Source organism: Petromyzon marinus, chromosome 29, assembly GCF_048934315.1.
Source record: "Petromyzon marinus isolate PM22_M1 ecotype Great Lakes invasive population chromosome 29, UKy_Petmar_22M1.pri1.0, whole genome shotgun sequence".
NCBI lineage: Eukaryota > Metazoa > Chordata > Hyperoartia > Petromyzontiformes > Petromyzontidae > Petromyzon > Petromyzon marinus.
The window spans coordinates 12544778-12562298 of NC_133695.1; the positions used below are offsets into that span (position 1 = coordinate 12544778).

Here is a 17521-nt window from a genome sequence, read left to right on the forward strand (position 1 = left end):
TTGAGGGTGGATTCAGCCCATCATCTTTCTGGGATGATAAAATCAGTACCATTTTGTGGGTAAATCAACAGTGAGTGTCCTACGAGAGACTCGCCCTCACCATGGTACGCCTTTTGGCGTCCTCTGGTCTAGCACCAATTGAGACGAAGCTCAAAAGAAAGCTGTCTGTGGTGTAGACCAATCAGTTTCAAGGACAATGCATATATTATCAGTGTGTTTTTTGTTTGCATTTGACCACAAGTATTGTGGTTAATGCACACATGATTCCTTGTAAAAAGGTTTCAGTATTGTTGCCAGAAAAAATGGGGAAAACCCTATTACATTTTGGTACTGGCAAAGGAGGTCTAATGATGGAAAACAAAGTCGAATTCGTCACCTACTCTTGTGAAAAATAGCAGGACCCTTGTGAAAAAGCCTTGAGGCATGCCTGGGTACATAATTGCAATAATAATTAGCTAAATGCTCACAGACTTACGAGCACCTACATTACTGAGCCATAGAGTTTGCGATGCAATAGTAGAGTGTTTAAAGTCAGCATATGTATAGTCACACATACATAAAGCTTAATAATACCTTGCGAGCGCTGGTGTAGCCATGTCCGTTTGTACTCCAATCGCCATGGGAACTCCACCACAGCGGATGCTGCCCAATTCCTCGGCCACCGCGATGCTGTAGGAGAAGTCAAGTCCAAGCCCTCCATACTCTGGTGGAGACGAAAAATACAACTCAGAGCTTGGTCCATTAAACACAACCCAACGACTTGCATCCACGAGCTCCCCATAACATTTGACAATAACAGCTGCGATTTGCCACAAAGTGGCAGTGACATCGCGAGGGTACTTGTGCAAGGCTAGGTGCGGTTTGAGACCAAGTGAAATATCGAAGGATCCCTGGCAAATTGTGGGACAGATCAAGCTGTTTTGGGTCAACTATCTATGGCGGCCAGAAGATGTGGCACCAACATCAAACAGGCTAAACCCACTACACAAATACTGACCCCTGGCTAACCTTTCCTACACTACAAGCTCTTCTAACATTCACCTTGGCAATCACACATTTTGAGTCTTTCATTATTCATTGGTAAGATTCCAAGCACATTTTAAGAATGAAAGATCATACCACTGCTAAAAAAAACATGAATCGACATCAATAACCCCAACAGCTACAGACCCCTGTGTCGTTTACTCTTCCTATCAAAAATACTGGGAAATAAATTCCAACAGCACATAGAATTAAACAACCTCTATTCAACCTCTATTCAAAGCAATCAAGTTTTCACACCAACTGCAGTACAGAAACAGCCTTAATACACCGGACTATGCACTACGATCCCACAACCCAATGCAATCATCCATGACCTCACAGCAGTTTTGACACCGTAGACGACACCAGACTCAAACGGGCTCCGTAGTGACTTTTTATCACACAGTTCTTATCCGGTTAACTAATGATGTAAAAAACACCACTATACTCAGATTTAACAACTGCACATAAAGACAAGACCAGTCCAGATAATCGTCACTGGTGTTGGCCATGAACGGGAATCGAACTCGGCTCGCCAAGTTCGTAGCACAGTGCATTAACCGGTACGCCACCACTCCCCACAACCACATTCCCTGTGGGGTCCTTCAGGGCTCTATCCTACGATGACTCTTCAACCATGATGCACTCTAATAACAGACCTTGGACTACAACATCACTCCTATGCAGACGACATTAGTCTTCTACCCACCATCACACCAGGATCCACTGATTACAACCAAATAATAACCTCAGGTCTGAATACCTTCAAAACACTAGCCTTTTGCCCGTCTAAGGACGGGTGTATTGCAGTAAATCTGAAATTTGCAAGTGAAAAGCAGTCCACGACGTGATATTCATTGCATCAATGCGTGTGCAATTTGTAAGGGCGCAGTGACACAGACCTATTTAATTTTAAGGTTATAATCCCTTGTTCATCATGACGTCCTTTTTACTTCGATGTCTCAATAGCGTTACGGAGATCGCGTGACGTGAGGGTTCTGCCTTTGTAGTGAGGGTTATTCGTTTACGCTGAGGAGGGGGGAGGAGGCGCCTCGCCCACGTATGTGGAGTGACGTCACCCACTAATTATTATTAATGGAGAGGGGTGTCCATTTGGAGGATGTCGCCTGTTCATGATTGAGGGGGGCTGTGCGATGTGGAGTGATGTCACTTGCTCATGATTATTAGTGAGGGGGGGGGGAGTACTCCATATTGAGTGACGTCACCCGCTCATGATTATGACTGAGGGATGTGGAGGTGTCCATTTGGAGGACGTCACCTGCTCATGAATATTAATTAGGGGGATGGCCGCTGTGCAGTGACGTTCCTGGGTGATTATGGTAGGTATGTCTCGTAAATAATTTTCTAAAACTAAACGTGACATTTTTTTAACAGGCACCAAACAGACAGAGAGGGCAAACACCTCTATTATAATCACACCTCGTCTTGTGTAAGCGGTTAGCGAGCTGCGCTATGAACCCGGCGGCCTGAGTTCGATTCCCGCTCATGGCCAACACCAGTGACGATCATCTCAAGCGGTCTTGGGCCTCACCTAGGTTGACTCAGCCTAAAATGAATATCTGGGGTGGTGCTGGCCACCAACCCCCTAGTGTGCCGTGCCGGTCTTCATAGTCCCTGCTCGTTCACAGAACTTGCCCCAATGGCCTGTTAAGGCTATATGGGGGATCGTTGGAGTGTGTCTATTTGTGTGTACATGCGTAATGCTGTGTTAATAATAAAGGTTTCTGGGTTATATTGCACAAGTATGTGTGGTAACCCTCCACCACCCAACACAGCCAGTAAGGTGTCACATAAACAAAACGTGGCAATTAGTTACTTCAGCCCACCAGTGTGTTGGAGAGTAAATCCACAATATTCACAATTTGAGTACGACGTTTCACTGGTAATTACATCCAGCATCATCGGGCGATGTGGCAGAATAGTGAAGCAATCCACCTGCTTCTCTGCTTCTGGTCTTAAATAGAGCAAGATGATGTTATTACTGTGAGCCAATCAGGTGGGGAGAGCAGAGGGGGGGGGGGGTATTGTAATTTTTCTACAATATATCGGTAATCACAGTTGATTAGCACGTGTTGCCTTTACAAGGAATACAATTGTAAAGTGTATTACTTAATATGCTGCCAGGCCGCACTAAGCCTTTGGCAATTCATCTTTATCCACCTCCACTTCCATGGTGAACTGAATGGCTGGGTTTTGCGAATTCGTGGAGATGGATAACACACTCCCATTCCTGGATATTTTGATCACACTTATGCCTATCTGAATGCAGGTTCGCATCATCACATCGCGCACAGAAATCCTCTCTCATCAAGACGCTCATACATTGGGCGAAAAGAGTGTCAGATGGTGAAAGTCTGAGTGAGATTAAATATGTTAAAGAAGCTTTTTTAATTAATTGGCTACAATAATGCTGAAATTAACATAGTACTGAACGCCAAACCAAGATCAAACAACATTAATGCTGAAAGCGATCATGTTATTAGAGTTTCGTAAAAACAAAAAATATTAGTAAGATTTGGCATGGTACACAAAATTCAAAAACTAGTAGAGTATTTTGTACTTAAGATTAATTGCCAAAGTGTGTATCGGATTAATTGCTCGTGTGGTAAATGTCACGTTGGACAGTCTTACATTAGCGTAAGACTTAAAGAACAGTAAATAAATAATAAAGACTCTCAAACACAACTGTAGGCAGTTGCAGAACATGCTTGCTAATAAGAACATTCAACTGATATTTATAATGTTGAAGTGATATATAAAAGTAATTATGACTGGCCCAGACTAATTCGACAATCTATTGAAAATTAGAGAAATATAAATAATTTTAACCACTCTGACATGCTTAGTGCGGCCTGGAAGCGTGTTAAGTAATGCACCTTACAATTGAAAATTGCTTATATATGTGTAGTGGTATAGCGCTGGCTGCTGGAGAAAAAGGGGAACTGCGGTGTACGGCAGTACTGAGGTCAGCAGGCCATGATAGAGAAAGGTCACAGTAGGGGCCCATCGGGAAGCCTCGGGAAGCCGCTAGTAGGTTCCAGAAAGGGGACGTGGCCGGGGCGGAGCGGGGGCACGCTGATAGTATAAGAGGGGCCCCCCTGTGGGGGACCTCGTGGCTGTTGCTGGAAGTGGGATCCCCGTCGTGCTGCTCACATCCATCATCGTCACCATCTCGTCATCATCACTATTCTTCTCGTCGTCATCTCCATCTTCACCATCCCGGGGCACTGCTAGTCAGACAGCCTACCAACTGTTCTAAGTAGTGCCGCCGATAATAGACAGTCTTAATAATAGTGTGCACCCATGAAGGGTGTGTCTTATCCCGATGGTGCTTGTTAAATAAAGAAGTGCCTCCAAATCTTACTGTCCCCGAGTTGATTCACTACATTTGGTGTCATTAGTGGGGTGAAAAAGAATATTATTTACGTCGAAAGCAGCAAAGAGGAAGAACCCACCTGTAGTGTCCTCGGAGGATGAGGACGACGGGGACGTTATCCCCTCAACAGCCCCGGAATCCGAGACCCCGGTCCTGTGTCCCGAGGCAGCGGCACCTGCGGAGCAGCGGGAGCAAGGCGCCGGCCCCTTGCAGCCACCAGCCGATAAGGGGTGACGCGAACTCACCGGTGCCTCGGACAACTGCTCTCCGCTGCGCAGCTGATCTTCCAACTTGGAGCGGCTGTGCCTGCCAGAGGACCTGCAGCGCAGGGGCTGCAGGCGGATGGGTCGCCTTCCACCGCCGCGCCCATTCGGGAACCGGTGGGTTTTTCGCCCTCGGAGCGGGAGCTGGTTCCCAGCAAATTCGAGGTCGCCATCGGCGGTTTCTGCGGGGGCGCCATTTTAACAAAGGCGCCTGCCTCCCATCCACGAATTTGTGGCGGTGGGAGGCGACTGGACGGCGTTTCAACGCCGCTTCAAAGCGGCCTGTACCTTGGTCAGGTGGTCGGAGGAGGAGGCTCTGCGGGCTCTGCTGACGGCTCCCTGGCGATGTTGGAGGCCATCCCAGAGGCGGATTGAGCGACTCTGCCTTGGGAATGCGCTCAGATGGTCGCCATTTTTGACCCGCCATCCAACGCGCGCCGAAGGTTTGTGCTGTGGTGGCGGGGGGAGGCCGAGATGCCTCTCGCCTTCTGCAGCGCACTGCTGGCCTTGGGCCACGCAGCTTATCCGCGCATGAAACATGGAATAGAAGGTGATGAATTCCCTGGTGCTGGAAAGGTTGCTGTCGCTGGCCCAGGAGTTGGGCGTCGCTCTCCCCATCACAGAAGATGACCTTTCATCCCTGAAGGTGGCCCGCTGCATCCAAGTGCACGTCAGCCTGCAGCGGTGGCCCGGGGTGGCTGCTTGCGTGGGGGTGCCGGAGGATCCGGAGGAGCCTGCTTCGCCAGAACCAGAGCGGGCTTGCGCGTCGTTCATCCGGGACCCACATGGGAGAGGAGTCGGGGGGCGACGACCGGAGCCGGAGCGGTGGGAGGGGGACCCCCTTCCAGCATGGAGGTCCATGACCGCCTGCTGTAAGTGTGGCCAGTTGGGCCACATAGCTAGGAGATGCCGCAACAGCACCGGATCGTCCACCTCGCCTTCAACGTCCTCCATCCCGCCGACATCCGCTTCCTCAGCCTCGCAGGCAGTTTGGGTACTACAGGCCAAATATTGGCAAAAGTCCGCGTTGGGAACATTGAGTTGACGTGGCCGGTGTTGGTCTCCAGGACATTGGCTGTGTCCTGTCATTTCTGCACCGATTTTCTCGGGAGAATGCCCCTTAAGATTCTTGTCAATCAAGGCTGTGTTGAATTGTCGTCGGGACAGCGGTTGGGCTTTTTGAAGTCTCCAACTCGGTTAGCAAGAGCTAATGCTACAGTTCAGGCCCTAGCGAGGGAAACTGTTATGGTTCCGCCAGGTGCACAGATGTTAGTGCCCTTACGGTTGCGGAAGCACCTGGATTTGACGGATTCCGATGAAGGGGTCCTTTTAACCCCCTCTAATACAGCAACTCGGGGTCTCGCATTGTTGGGTGCTCAGACCATAGTGAGGGTGGACCAGGAGTCATTTTTGCAAGTGCTAAATGTGGGGGTGTGGGCTGCGGTGGTCCAAGCTGGTACAGTTTTAGCCCACGCAATGGCCGCGCACTGTGAGAAGGCCTGCACGGAGGCTGCAGAGGTCGTTGGCGCGGTGGAGCTGGGAGGCGAGTCGGACGGGGCTTGGATGGACACATTGTGTGGGGAAAATTCTGATTTGTCGAGGAAACAGTGGGGCGAGCTGCGTGCCCTGCTATGGGAATTTGCCGATATTTTTAGCCATGGGAAATTTGATATTGGCCGCACTTCACTATTGCAACATCGCATAGATACGTGTAACACAGCTCCAATAAAGGTATAATTCGTATAGGCTCAGTCCAAGGGAGAAAAACCATGTTCGCCAGGCAGTTGACGAGATGTTGGCTGCGGACATTATTTCCCCCTCTACCAGCCCGTGGGGGGCTCCCATTGTTTTTGTTTAAAAACGGGATGGCAGTCTGCGATTTTGCGTTGACTTCCGCAAATTGAATACAATTTCCGTGGCGGACGCTCCCTCGGATGGATGACTCCTTCGACGCCTTGTCGGGTACGCGGTTCTTCTCGACCCTCAATTTGTTGTCGGGGTTGTGGCAGCTGCACTTGGATGAAGAATCCAGGCGTAAAACCACGTTCCGAACACCACAAGAGTTGTTCCAATTTAATTGCCTCCCAATGGGGATTCATTCCGCTCCTGCCACGTTCCAGCGGCTTATGGAATTCGTCTTGGCAGGTCTTAAATGGGACTCGTGCCTCATTTACCTGGATGACGTCATTGTATTCGGGCGCATGTTTCAGGAGCATCTGCAGTGACCGCGTTCAGTATTTGTCAAGGTGCAGGCAGCAAATCTCAAATTTAAACCACAAAAGTGCCATCTCTTGAAAACATCGGTGTGGTATTTTGGCCACATTGTTAACGAGTCTGGGATAGCCACGGATCGCGACAAAACAGCGCGTGTGTGCACATGGCCAACCTCCAAGTCAGTGGGTGAAGTTTGCAGCTTTGTCGGGTTCACGTCGTATTATCGCCGGTTTGTCCTCAAGTTCACAACGATCGCAAAACCGCTCCACGCGCTCACTGCTAAGGGCCAGAGATTTCAGTAGGGGGAGGCCGCGTTTGTCGCGTTGCGTGGTCTTGTCAACACGCCTCCCCTCGGCTACCCCGATTTCTCTCTGTCCTTTGTGTTGGACATGGATGCCAGCAACACCGGAATTGCTGTGGTGCTGTTCCAGGTCGTGAACGGAATTCGTCTTGGCAGGTCTTAAATGGGACTCGTGCCTCATTTACCTGGATGACGTCATTGTATTCGGGCGCATGTTTCAGGAGCATCTGCAGTGACCGCGTTCAGTATTTGTCAAGGTGCAGGCAGCAAATCTCAAATTTAAACCACAAAAGTGCCATCTCTTGAAAACATCGGTGTGGTATTTTGGCCACATTGTTAACGAGTCTGGGATAGCCACGGATCGCGACAAAACAGCGCGTGTGTGCACATGGCCAACCTCCAAGTCAGTGGGTGAAGTTTGCAGCTTTGTCGGGTTCACGTCGTATTATCGCCGGTTTGTCCTCAAGTTCACAACGATCGCAAAACCGCTCCACGCGCTCACTGCTAAGGGCCAGAGATTTCAGTAGGGGGAGGCCGCGTTTGTCGCGTTGCGTGGTCTTGTCAACACGCCTCCCCTCGGCTACCCCGATTTCTCTCTGTCCTTTGTGTTGGACATGGATGCCAGCAACACCGGAATTGCTGTGGTGCTGTTCCAGGTCGTGAACGGCACGGAGGTGGTGGCCTACGGGAGCCATGTGTTGTCCCCCGCAGAGCAGCGCTACTGCATGACGCGCAGATAACTGCTGGCCATAGTTCACTTAGTGCAGCAATATAGGCCGTATCTTTACGGACGGGACTTTGTCATGCAGACACAGACCATGCGGCCCTTCAGTATTTCTTATGAATTGACCAGCCTTCTGGCCAACTGTCCCGCTGGTTAGAAATTTTGCAGGACTAATCATTCACGGTCACCTACAAGAAGGGTGTGCGGCACTGCAATGCAGATGCGCTGTCCCGTTTACCACCGAGTGACCAGTGTGTGTGCTTAATGGGTGCCGGTCAATGTAAGCCATCGGCTGCGGGATCGCCACACGCTGTGGTGGCGTCTGTCGATGTGCCACCACTCGCGGCAGATGCACATAGTGACGGCACATTGGGTCTCACGCACGCTGAATGGGTACGCCTCCAGATAGAGGATGCCACCTTGTTGAAATTGCGGCGTCGCATTGGTGCGAGAGGCAGTAAAAACGTGCCAGCAGGGATGCTCCTTATAGTCCTCCATGAAGGACTTTTGATGAGATGGGATGAAGAGCTGTAGTGTTACTGCTCTGCGGGGTAAACTCACACGGGCGGTCCATGAGAAATTAATGCACCTCGGAGTCCGTAAAACCTTGCTAACACTAAAGCGTGACTTTTATTGGCCCGGGATGACGGACGATGTATACCACATGGTAAAAGGTTGTACTGACTGCGCACGCCGCAAGCCACCGTCGAGGCAGGTCCAGCCTCCGTTACAATCTATCACGGTCTCTCGTATCAATGGGCTAGTTGCTCTGGACATTCTCGGGCGGTTCCCCACCACTCAGAGGGGTAATACTTTTCTCCTGGTCGGGGTGGAATACCTGTCCCAGTGGCCGGTGGCATGGTCTCTGCCAGACCAGTCGGCCGCATCCATTGCGGATGCGTTTTGCACGGCTAAGTCATGGATAAGGGGGCTCCTGAACAACTTCTTACAGACCAGGGGCGGAATTTTTCTTCTAAATTGTTAATGGCGGTGTGCGACTCCCTGGGAACAAAAAAAAATCAGGACTTCGCCCTACCATCCTCAGACGGACAGGATGGTGGAGCGCTTGCACAGGACCCTTACATCCATGTTGTGCCAACAAGTTAATGAGGCGCAGTCGGACTGGGACTTGTACATTCCCGGTGTCCTGGCCACATATAGGATGGCCCCTCACGCCTCAACAGGATTCTCCTCCATTTTACCTCATGTATGGGAAAGAGAGTGATCCCCCCATAGAAGCTCAGCTGGGCATGGATTTGGGTAAGAAGAGAGCCATCATGCCCATGCAGGTCATGTTTAGGCATTTGACGGAGGCGTGGGAGGCGTATAAGGGAAATTTGGCCAAACGGCAGGCCGCGAATGCGAAGCTCGTAGGACAACGGGAATCCGGGACCCCATGGAACGCTGGAAACAAGGCTGGCTGCATTGTCCCCAGGTGCCCCTGGGTACATCCCCTAAATTACACCGGGCACGGCAGGGCCCTGGTGTAAGTTCAAGAGGCCGCAGTGCGTATGTATGCAAGTCGGTCGCCGTCGCTGGTTTGTGCACCCGTCATCTCCATCTCTAGAGCGGCGGGTGTCTGATGTGTTTGGCGAGTTGGGGCGAATGAGCCCGGAAGTTGCTCTTCAGGAGGATTGCATTGTACCGCCCGCAGGAAAAAAGCACCTGAAGTCCGGAAATCCCCCGACAGCGTCTCCGTGTGATGGCCCGCATGTGGAGGCCCGGTCGCCATCTTCTTCTCCCAAGGAGGGACCACACCCTTTAGGTTGTTTGTGTGATGTCCCGGTGGTCCCCAGCATGCAAGTTCCTGCTGGAGATGGGGGACCGGCATCAAGGACTCGCTCTAAGAGCGCTTCGTTCTGCTGAACCGCTCGCTTCCCGTTGTTCAATTGAATTCTGATGTTGTCTGGTGGGTGGCCGCAGCCACGCGCTGGACTGTGGCTTCCGGTTGATCCGAGGTCCTTCCCGATGCTTGTGGGCTGCGGCACGCCAGCGGACATCGGGAATTGATACGCTTCCCTCGCGGTTCGGGGTTAATAGTTAAGGGTTTTTTTTTTCTGATGTCCGTTAACCCTTCCTGTTAGGCAAATTGCGTTAGCACACATTATTGTAAGCCTTCCCCCTCTCCTTATGTGATTGTTGTCAGTGAAGACGGCTGTTTTTTTTTTCACGAGGGGAGGTGATGTAGTGGCATAGCGCTGGCTGCTGGCGAAAAAGGGGAACTGCGGTGTACGGCAGTACTGAAGTCAGCAGGCCATGATATACACGAAAGGGGGAGATCTCGGGGAAAAGTCACAGTCGGGGCCCGTTGGGAAGCCTCGGGAACCCGCTGGTAGGTTCCAAAAAGGGGGTCGTGGCCGGGATGGAGTAAGGCCACGCGAAGAGTATAAGAGGGGCCGCTGTGGGGGACCTCGTGGCTGTTGCTGGAAGTGGGATCCCCGTGGTGCTGCTCAAGTCCATTGTCACCATTCTTCTCGTTGTCGTCTCTGTTTTCACCATCCCAGGGTGCTCTTAGTCAGACAGCCTACCAACTGTTCTAAGTAGTGCCGCCAACAATAGACGGTCTCAAGTGAACACATTAACCTTATGGGTATGACTATCTGCTCTTGACTGTTTTTGTGGGAACGTGCTGATGACATCACACCACCTATGCCCAAGACTGCAGAAGAGCTTCACAATTCTGGAAGTGGCCTGATTGATCATGCTGTGGTTGCAACTACTAGCAAAACATCATCGCAAATTGTTGAATGTTGTGGTTTTATTTCCGACATACCGGTGTGCAGAAAAAAATATTGGCCCATTTTCTCATGCGATAACTTTATTTGGCTGTTAGGTAGAGGAGAGTTTGCTACACGCATTGGCATTTTACTCACGATTTTACCAAAATTCAATTATGAACCATATTGGTTGTGTGAAAGCCTAAGTGTGAATTTACCTAAGTGTTACATTCGCAATATAAACAGTATAGTGGGTACTATATACAATATATCATTGCAGTGTGCTGTATTCATTACCTGTGGGCTTATTTACGCCAAGGAAGCCAGCATCCCCCAGAGTTTTGAAAATCTGTCGCGCTGGAAATTTTTTCTCAGCCTCCCACTTGTCCACGTGAGGATTAATCTCCTTTTCAATCAACTGCAGCGACACAGCGGTAACATAGAGTTGGCATCGGATCAAGAGAAAAATGTAACTTTTGTCAGGCATCAGACAAAATTTACGATCAAGTAAAAGCAAAATCATCAAAGTTTTGTTTCATGTTTAATTGAAGGCAAAAATCTAAATAATCTCCTGCTGCTAAAATTAGCATTTCTGTATTGGTTGCTCATCTCCTGTTTCCAGCCCTAATCCAGTACTGTACATTCTACGTTTCTATGGTGGACACAAGTTTCCAGCTGCAATTGACTTCCCCACAAAATCTCCCCTAAAGGATTGATGAACTGAGTCAACCCCCAAGCAGGATTTGAACTCACAAGCTGCCAATTGCAAGCTGCTTGCTCTACCACCGAGCCACCGGACCGAATAATAGTTCACATGCTACGACAATAGAGTGCAGTGATGTAAGAGGTATATGGCGAGTGGTAAGTGTGGTGCACGGCATCAGGTCGGTGTCATACCTATTACTTTATCACAGTGTATACATTTGCATCTCTAAATCACATGATGAGATGGTGTATGTGCTATGAAGGGCTATTGCCCGAAATGCCACTTAGATTTTTTTTCCTTTTAATGCTGCAGTGTGATTAATGGAGGTGTTCAGTTATTTGTGCCTGTGTACTACTACCAATGTAGCATCATCAAACCATGCATGCTATTCTGTTTGTGTGTATATCTCCACGATGAGGTGTAGGAATGGTGGCTACAGTCAGTTGCACAGGTCGTACAATTCTAGATTTGAAGCTTTCGTGACTGCAAGGATCCATACTCTTTGGTTCTATTCGGTAAAGTCACGTAGGTAAAAAAATAAAACAAAAATCACGACGTTTCGGCCACAACACAAGCGGCCTTCATCAGGTGAAGGGACCAGACTGTCTCGAGGACAGCGCTGGAGTGAACACAGCTAAGCTCAGACCGCGACCTTTAAGCTGTGTGAGAGGAATCAAGGTGCCTTGACAAAGGAATTAGCATAAAAATTAGCATTTAATTGGCAGACTTAGCATGATGAACGGTGTAGAGGGGGTGAACATGTGCAGGTCGGCGAGGGGGGGAGGTGTGAAAAGGGAAGAAAAGGGAAGCTGCGAACGTTTGGGGTACCACTACTTGAAAAAATATACTGTACCATTGAAAATTTATGTAATGTTTGGTTCGATTTAGAACATCTTTCCAATGGTTGCTTCATTTGAAACCATCTTCTCGGTTGAATTGTGTCTGTGTTTGTAAATCTGAATTGCCTCGTGAACAAATCTCTGATAAAAACCCGTGGGTTTGCAAAGAACCTTGGTATCGGAGAAGAGTATGGATACTTGCAGTCACGAAAGCTTTAAATCTAGAATTGATAGCCTCTAGGGGGAGGGTTTTCACCTATCTGTTAGAGCTTTTAACAGACGAGACAAGAAGTCACAGCTCATCGAGACGCTAACTTTCCTCAAAAGATGCCGCGACCACAAGGTAATACCCATCGCCTTCACACTCACTTCTGCTGCTGTGTCCTCACCGAATTCTAAACAGATTCTGTTTAAGACCAGCCTCTCTTTAATCTCAGAGAGAATAAGACTACTCCGTTTTGAACTCGATACTTTAGACAGCACTCTCCTACAAGCTCAGTTAACGTTAACACAAAAAATGTCACCTTCTGATTGGAACCACGTAGACAACATGACTGCTTCTTCTGCCGATTCACTTTCAATCAAATGCAAAGCTAACCTAATTGCTAAATTCAACCACCTATCAAAGAAAAACCCGGTTCCACAGATCACAAAACTAGACGTTAACAAAATTGTTATCAATCAGAGTAGCACCCCGATTTCGGACAATCTGAAAACAGTTTTGGCTAAAGAACTAAATTTCGCTGTCACCCCAAAACATATACCGATAGATGATATCATTTCTCAGGTCGATGTAGCCCTCAAAGGTATAGGACACATCCAAGCAGACGTCGCGAGAGCTGAAATAGCTATTCTTAAAAATGCTAAGAAACCAGTTAGCAACATCAGCAAAGATGAACGCTCTGAACTCACGAAATTAAAAGAGAGACATGATATAGTCATCTTCTCAGCCGACAAGGGCAATGCCACTGTAATTATGGATGTCTCTGACCGAATTCGCGAGCACAAATCAGATTTGAAACACGGCAGAACGAATTCTTCTGCCATAGCTGATCACTGTTACAACGCTGTGGGTGATCACGATATAATTTTCTCCGATACCAAGGTTCTTTGCAAACCCACGGGTTTTTATCAGAGATTTGTTCACGAGGCAATTCAGATTTACAATCACAGACACAATTTCAACCGAGAAGATGGTTTCAAATTAAGCAACCATTGGAAAGATGTTCTAAATCGAACCAAACATTAAACTAATTTTCAATGGTACAGTATATTTTTTCAAGTAGTGGTACCCCAGACTTTCGCAGCTTCCCTTTTCTTCCCTTTTCACACCTCCACCTGTTGTATATATAGGTGTTATGAAAATTGATACAAATAATGGAAATTAAATGAAATTTGCATAATTTATCCGAAATTATGTTAATTGATGTAATTATGCGCATAAATTATGCGGATTCAAGAGATAATCGTATTGATTTATGCGAGTGGGCGTGGTTATGATAATGTAGGTCATTATGGATTATCAGGTCGAGCCACGGTGACGAGGATTGTATTATGAATTGGGATAACGCAATTGATTGTATGCAGTTCTGTAGGTGTTGTGAGCATGAATGAGAGAGAGTCGATTCGACTCTGCTCTTTAATTCCGTATTATCGATAAGGATATGATTACTCTCGATTGAACATTATGAATTATGTGTGTTATGGATTATGTGTGGTGATAGGTCCCCTCAAGGTTCAGATCTCATACGCAGAACAATCTTATTCAGAATTTCAAGAAGAATCACACACAAACCTTCTGCTTTAATCAATTTTATTTCCTAGCTAACTTTAATTTGTGGATATGAAAACTCTCGATCTTGGAATTTCAACACAGCGTCAACATGATACCATCACGATTGCGTTGTTTCACCTCGATAGCGGCACCTGTGGTTAATTCCCGACGCGTAACGCAATCGATCGGTTGTTGAGAGATTAAACATGCATAACTATTCTATCAAACTTTAACTCTATTATATGCAAATTCGTATACTTGAATTATTACACAACACGGCACTCGGTCTTTGATTCTTATCCAATCCTTAACACATTCTGATATGCGAAATTATTATGCTTGAAATCGTCAGCACAGTACCACGGCGATGTTCGTTCATTGATTCATCAACGATTATGCAATTAAAGCGTTCGACTGAAATACTTCTGATTGCCTCATCAACGTAACCCAATGGGTGGCGATGTTTTTCGTTATCAGCTAATAGTTGACGCAGTTATCATGAGTCTTGTATGTTTAATGGGAGCGTTGTTGATTTCTTGCATTGAGCAAACACCTAGGTTGATTTCCTTGTCAAAAAAAAAGTTTGTTCGTTGTGTAGCGGTGGGGGAGTGAGGAGGGGGGGAGAGTGTGGGGGGGAGGGCATACGAACGGCTGCCAGTTTCTGTCCACCGCTGGCTGGATGAGTCAGCACGACGCTCGCCGTCGTCGCGCCGATGGGTGTTGAGTGCGGGGCCGCTGCCCTCTCAGCCCTGGTGACGCGAAGTTGCGCGCTGTAAAACGCTGGTGGCACGCTGTTGGCACGCGCTGGTGCTGATGCTGGTGCTGATGGCACGCTGGTGGCGCGCGCTCCCTCTCCTTGAAGATGCACGAACGCGCCCGTGCTGGTTCGCTGACAGCAGTTTCCTCCACTGCTGGATGAGCTGCGCCGGCACGCGCTCTTTCCGCTGCTGTAGTATCTGACGCTGCGCTCGCGGGCGACAGGTCAAGTTTTTCTTCTGCTGAGTGAGCCGAGTCGCACGCGCTCTCTTTGTTGAGGTTGTTGGCGGCTCTCTGACAGCAGGTTTCCTCCACTGCTGTATGACTCAAGTCGCACGCGCTTGGTCACTGGTTTGCTGAAGTTGTTGGCGGCTGCCCAAGCTTTTCCGCTGCTGGTTGAGCCACGTTGCACATGCTTTCTCTGTGGAGATGCTCGAGCGCTCTCAGCGCCGATTCGCTGATACTTTGTTGGCGGCTGGCCAAGCTTTTTCTTCTGTTGAGTGAGTTGAGTCGCACGTGCTCTCTCTGTTGAAGTGCGCGAACGCGCCTGTGCTGGTTCGCTGACAGCAGGTTTCCTCCACTGCTGTATGACTCACTTTTGTTGATACATCGCGACTCAGCGATCCTCGCTACTCAGTGCCAGCCGTTCCATGCGACTGCTCGTCTTGTGGACGTCTTGAATCGCTGATCTGTCTTGACTGAACTTTTTGAAAATGCGCTGACCGTTATATTCAAAGACATTCTTCTCTCTGTGCAGTAAAGGGGGGCGTGGTCTGTGTGTGTGAGTTCGTGTGTGTGTGTGAGTTTGTGTGTGTGTACAGATGGCTCCTGCGATAACGATCTGTTTGCCCTGGCGTGAAATTCCTCTCTCGCGAAATTCCTCTCACACTCTGCGGGAGAGACAAAGATGGTCCGGAGCACCTTCTCCTCTCTATACTTTGAGTTAACATCGCTCAAATACCATTTGGTCCCATGTTCACCAAGACTCGTGTTTGTAACTACGTCCTCCCGACGCACCTCTAGGGTTACCGAGATTCGCATTATGATGGAATTATTAAAAAGAAAAATAATTTTCATCCTGAGTTTAAGAGGTCCGTTTCCAGATTGTTGGAATCCATATCCCTTGGTTCTGTAAGGTTCTATAATGGAATATCATTTAAGGTTAACACGTTATTATTAATGTTATATTGCAATTTTCTTTAAAACTTCGTTTGCCTGGTTGCCGTGTGTGGGGTGGGGTGTGTTTTTCCATTAAACCCGGCTGGCTTTTCCAGATGGCCCCTTGTGATAAGGTGTGGTTCCTGCTTCTCCGCGCTGCGAGAGAGACAAAGGTGGTCGGGGTTGCTTGGGATATTGTTTAAACTCTTTCGTAAGTTTGCCCATTCGCCTCATTCCTTCTCGAAAACCTTTGACGTGACTCGGTATTCTATACCCAAGCTTGTGATTTAACAGTAAAAGTATTAAAGGTGAAAATCATTTGATAGCGAATTAATTATTGGAAGGATTCACTGATGCATCTGGTGGCCTGGTCTTAATTGGAGTGAGCGTTAGGACCGCTAATTTTCTCTTATTCTTGTTGTTGCCTTTAAAATTTTGACCATTGTTTAAATGGCAAATAAGAAAAAAAATTGGTTTAACTGGCTGCGCCTCCGTGTCTGCCTGTGAGGCTCGCCTCTGGGTGACCCTTCTTTTAGGGGCACATCAACTCCTGTCCATCTGGAGATTTTCGCAGATAGCTGTTAACATCCTCGCCTTGAGAGTTTAATTATTTCTTTATTTATGGCCTGTTAATGATCGACGTCTGGTTTTTAGTGTTTTTGGGTTTGTGTGTTTTTATGCATTATTTCCTTTATTATTAAAATATATATATCGGCAGATATTATTGTTAATATCAATTTTGGAAAAGGCTCATATACAACACCCCCCTCGCCGACCTGCACATGTTCACCCCCTCTACACCGTTCATCATGCTAAGTCTGCCAATTAAATGCTAATTTTTATGCTAATTCCTTTGTCAAGGCACCTTGATTCCTCTCACACAGCTTAAAGGTCGCGGTCTGAGCTTAGCTGTGTTCACTCTAGCGCTGTCCTCGAGACAGTCTGGACCCTTCACCTGATGAAGGCCGCTTGTGTTGTGGCCAAAACGTCGTGATTTTTGTTGTTTTATTTTTTTACCTACGTGACTTTACCGAATAGAACCAAAGAGTAAGGTCGTACAATCTACACTGGGCACAGCATTCCATATTACACCTGTGCTCGTGTCTCTGCATTGACTCCCAGTTCAAATCCGCATTGATTTTAAGATTATCCAACTTGTGTTCAAGGTTTTAAATAGGCCTGATTCACCTTATTCACGAAATTATTCAGCCACACACTCCACTAAGATCTCTGAGATCTACCAATCGTGCTCCTACAAAACGTACTGCACTGCAGGCTTTGAACCGGGGGTCATCACTGAGGTTTTGTTTGTAGGGAGCCCAGGCTCTGCAATTCCCTTGCTCTTAGGGGTCAGGAACTCACAGTAGAGGTCGACTTTTAAGTCCTGGTTTGAAGATCCCACCACCTGTTTAACGAGACCTCCTCTCTGGAGCCGTGTATGGTTGGATATGTAGTGGGCAGGAGCCGTGTGTGGATGGGTAGGTGGTGGGCAGGAGCTGTACGTGGTTGGGCAAGTAATGGGCAGCAGCTGTGTGGTTAGCTCGGTAGTGGGCAGGAGCTGTATGTGGATGGGTAGGTGGTGGGCAGGAACTGTGTGGTTGGGCAGGTGGTGGGCAGGAGCTGTATGTGGATGGGTAGGTGGTGGGCAG

At 48.1% G+C, this 17521-nt stretch overlaps 1 protein-coding gene across 1 annotated transcript in view; it reads right to left on the reverse strand.

Moving 5' to 3' along the window:
* Positions 1–17521, reverse strand: part of LOC116947136 (putative acyl-CoA dehydrogenase 6) — a 34917-nt gene that overhangs the window by 13072 nt on the left and 4324 nt on the right. The window contains exons 2-3 of the mRNA XM_032962567.2: positions 10937–11057; positions 574–703 (exon numbers count right to left, since the gene is read on the reverse strand). Of these exons, the coding sequence (XP_032818458.2) occupies positions 574–703; positions 10937–11057 (251 nt within the window). The remainder of the gene's footprint in view (positions 1–573; positions 704–10936; positions 11058–17521) is intronic.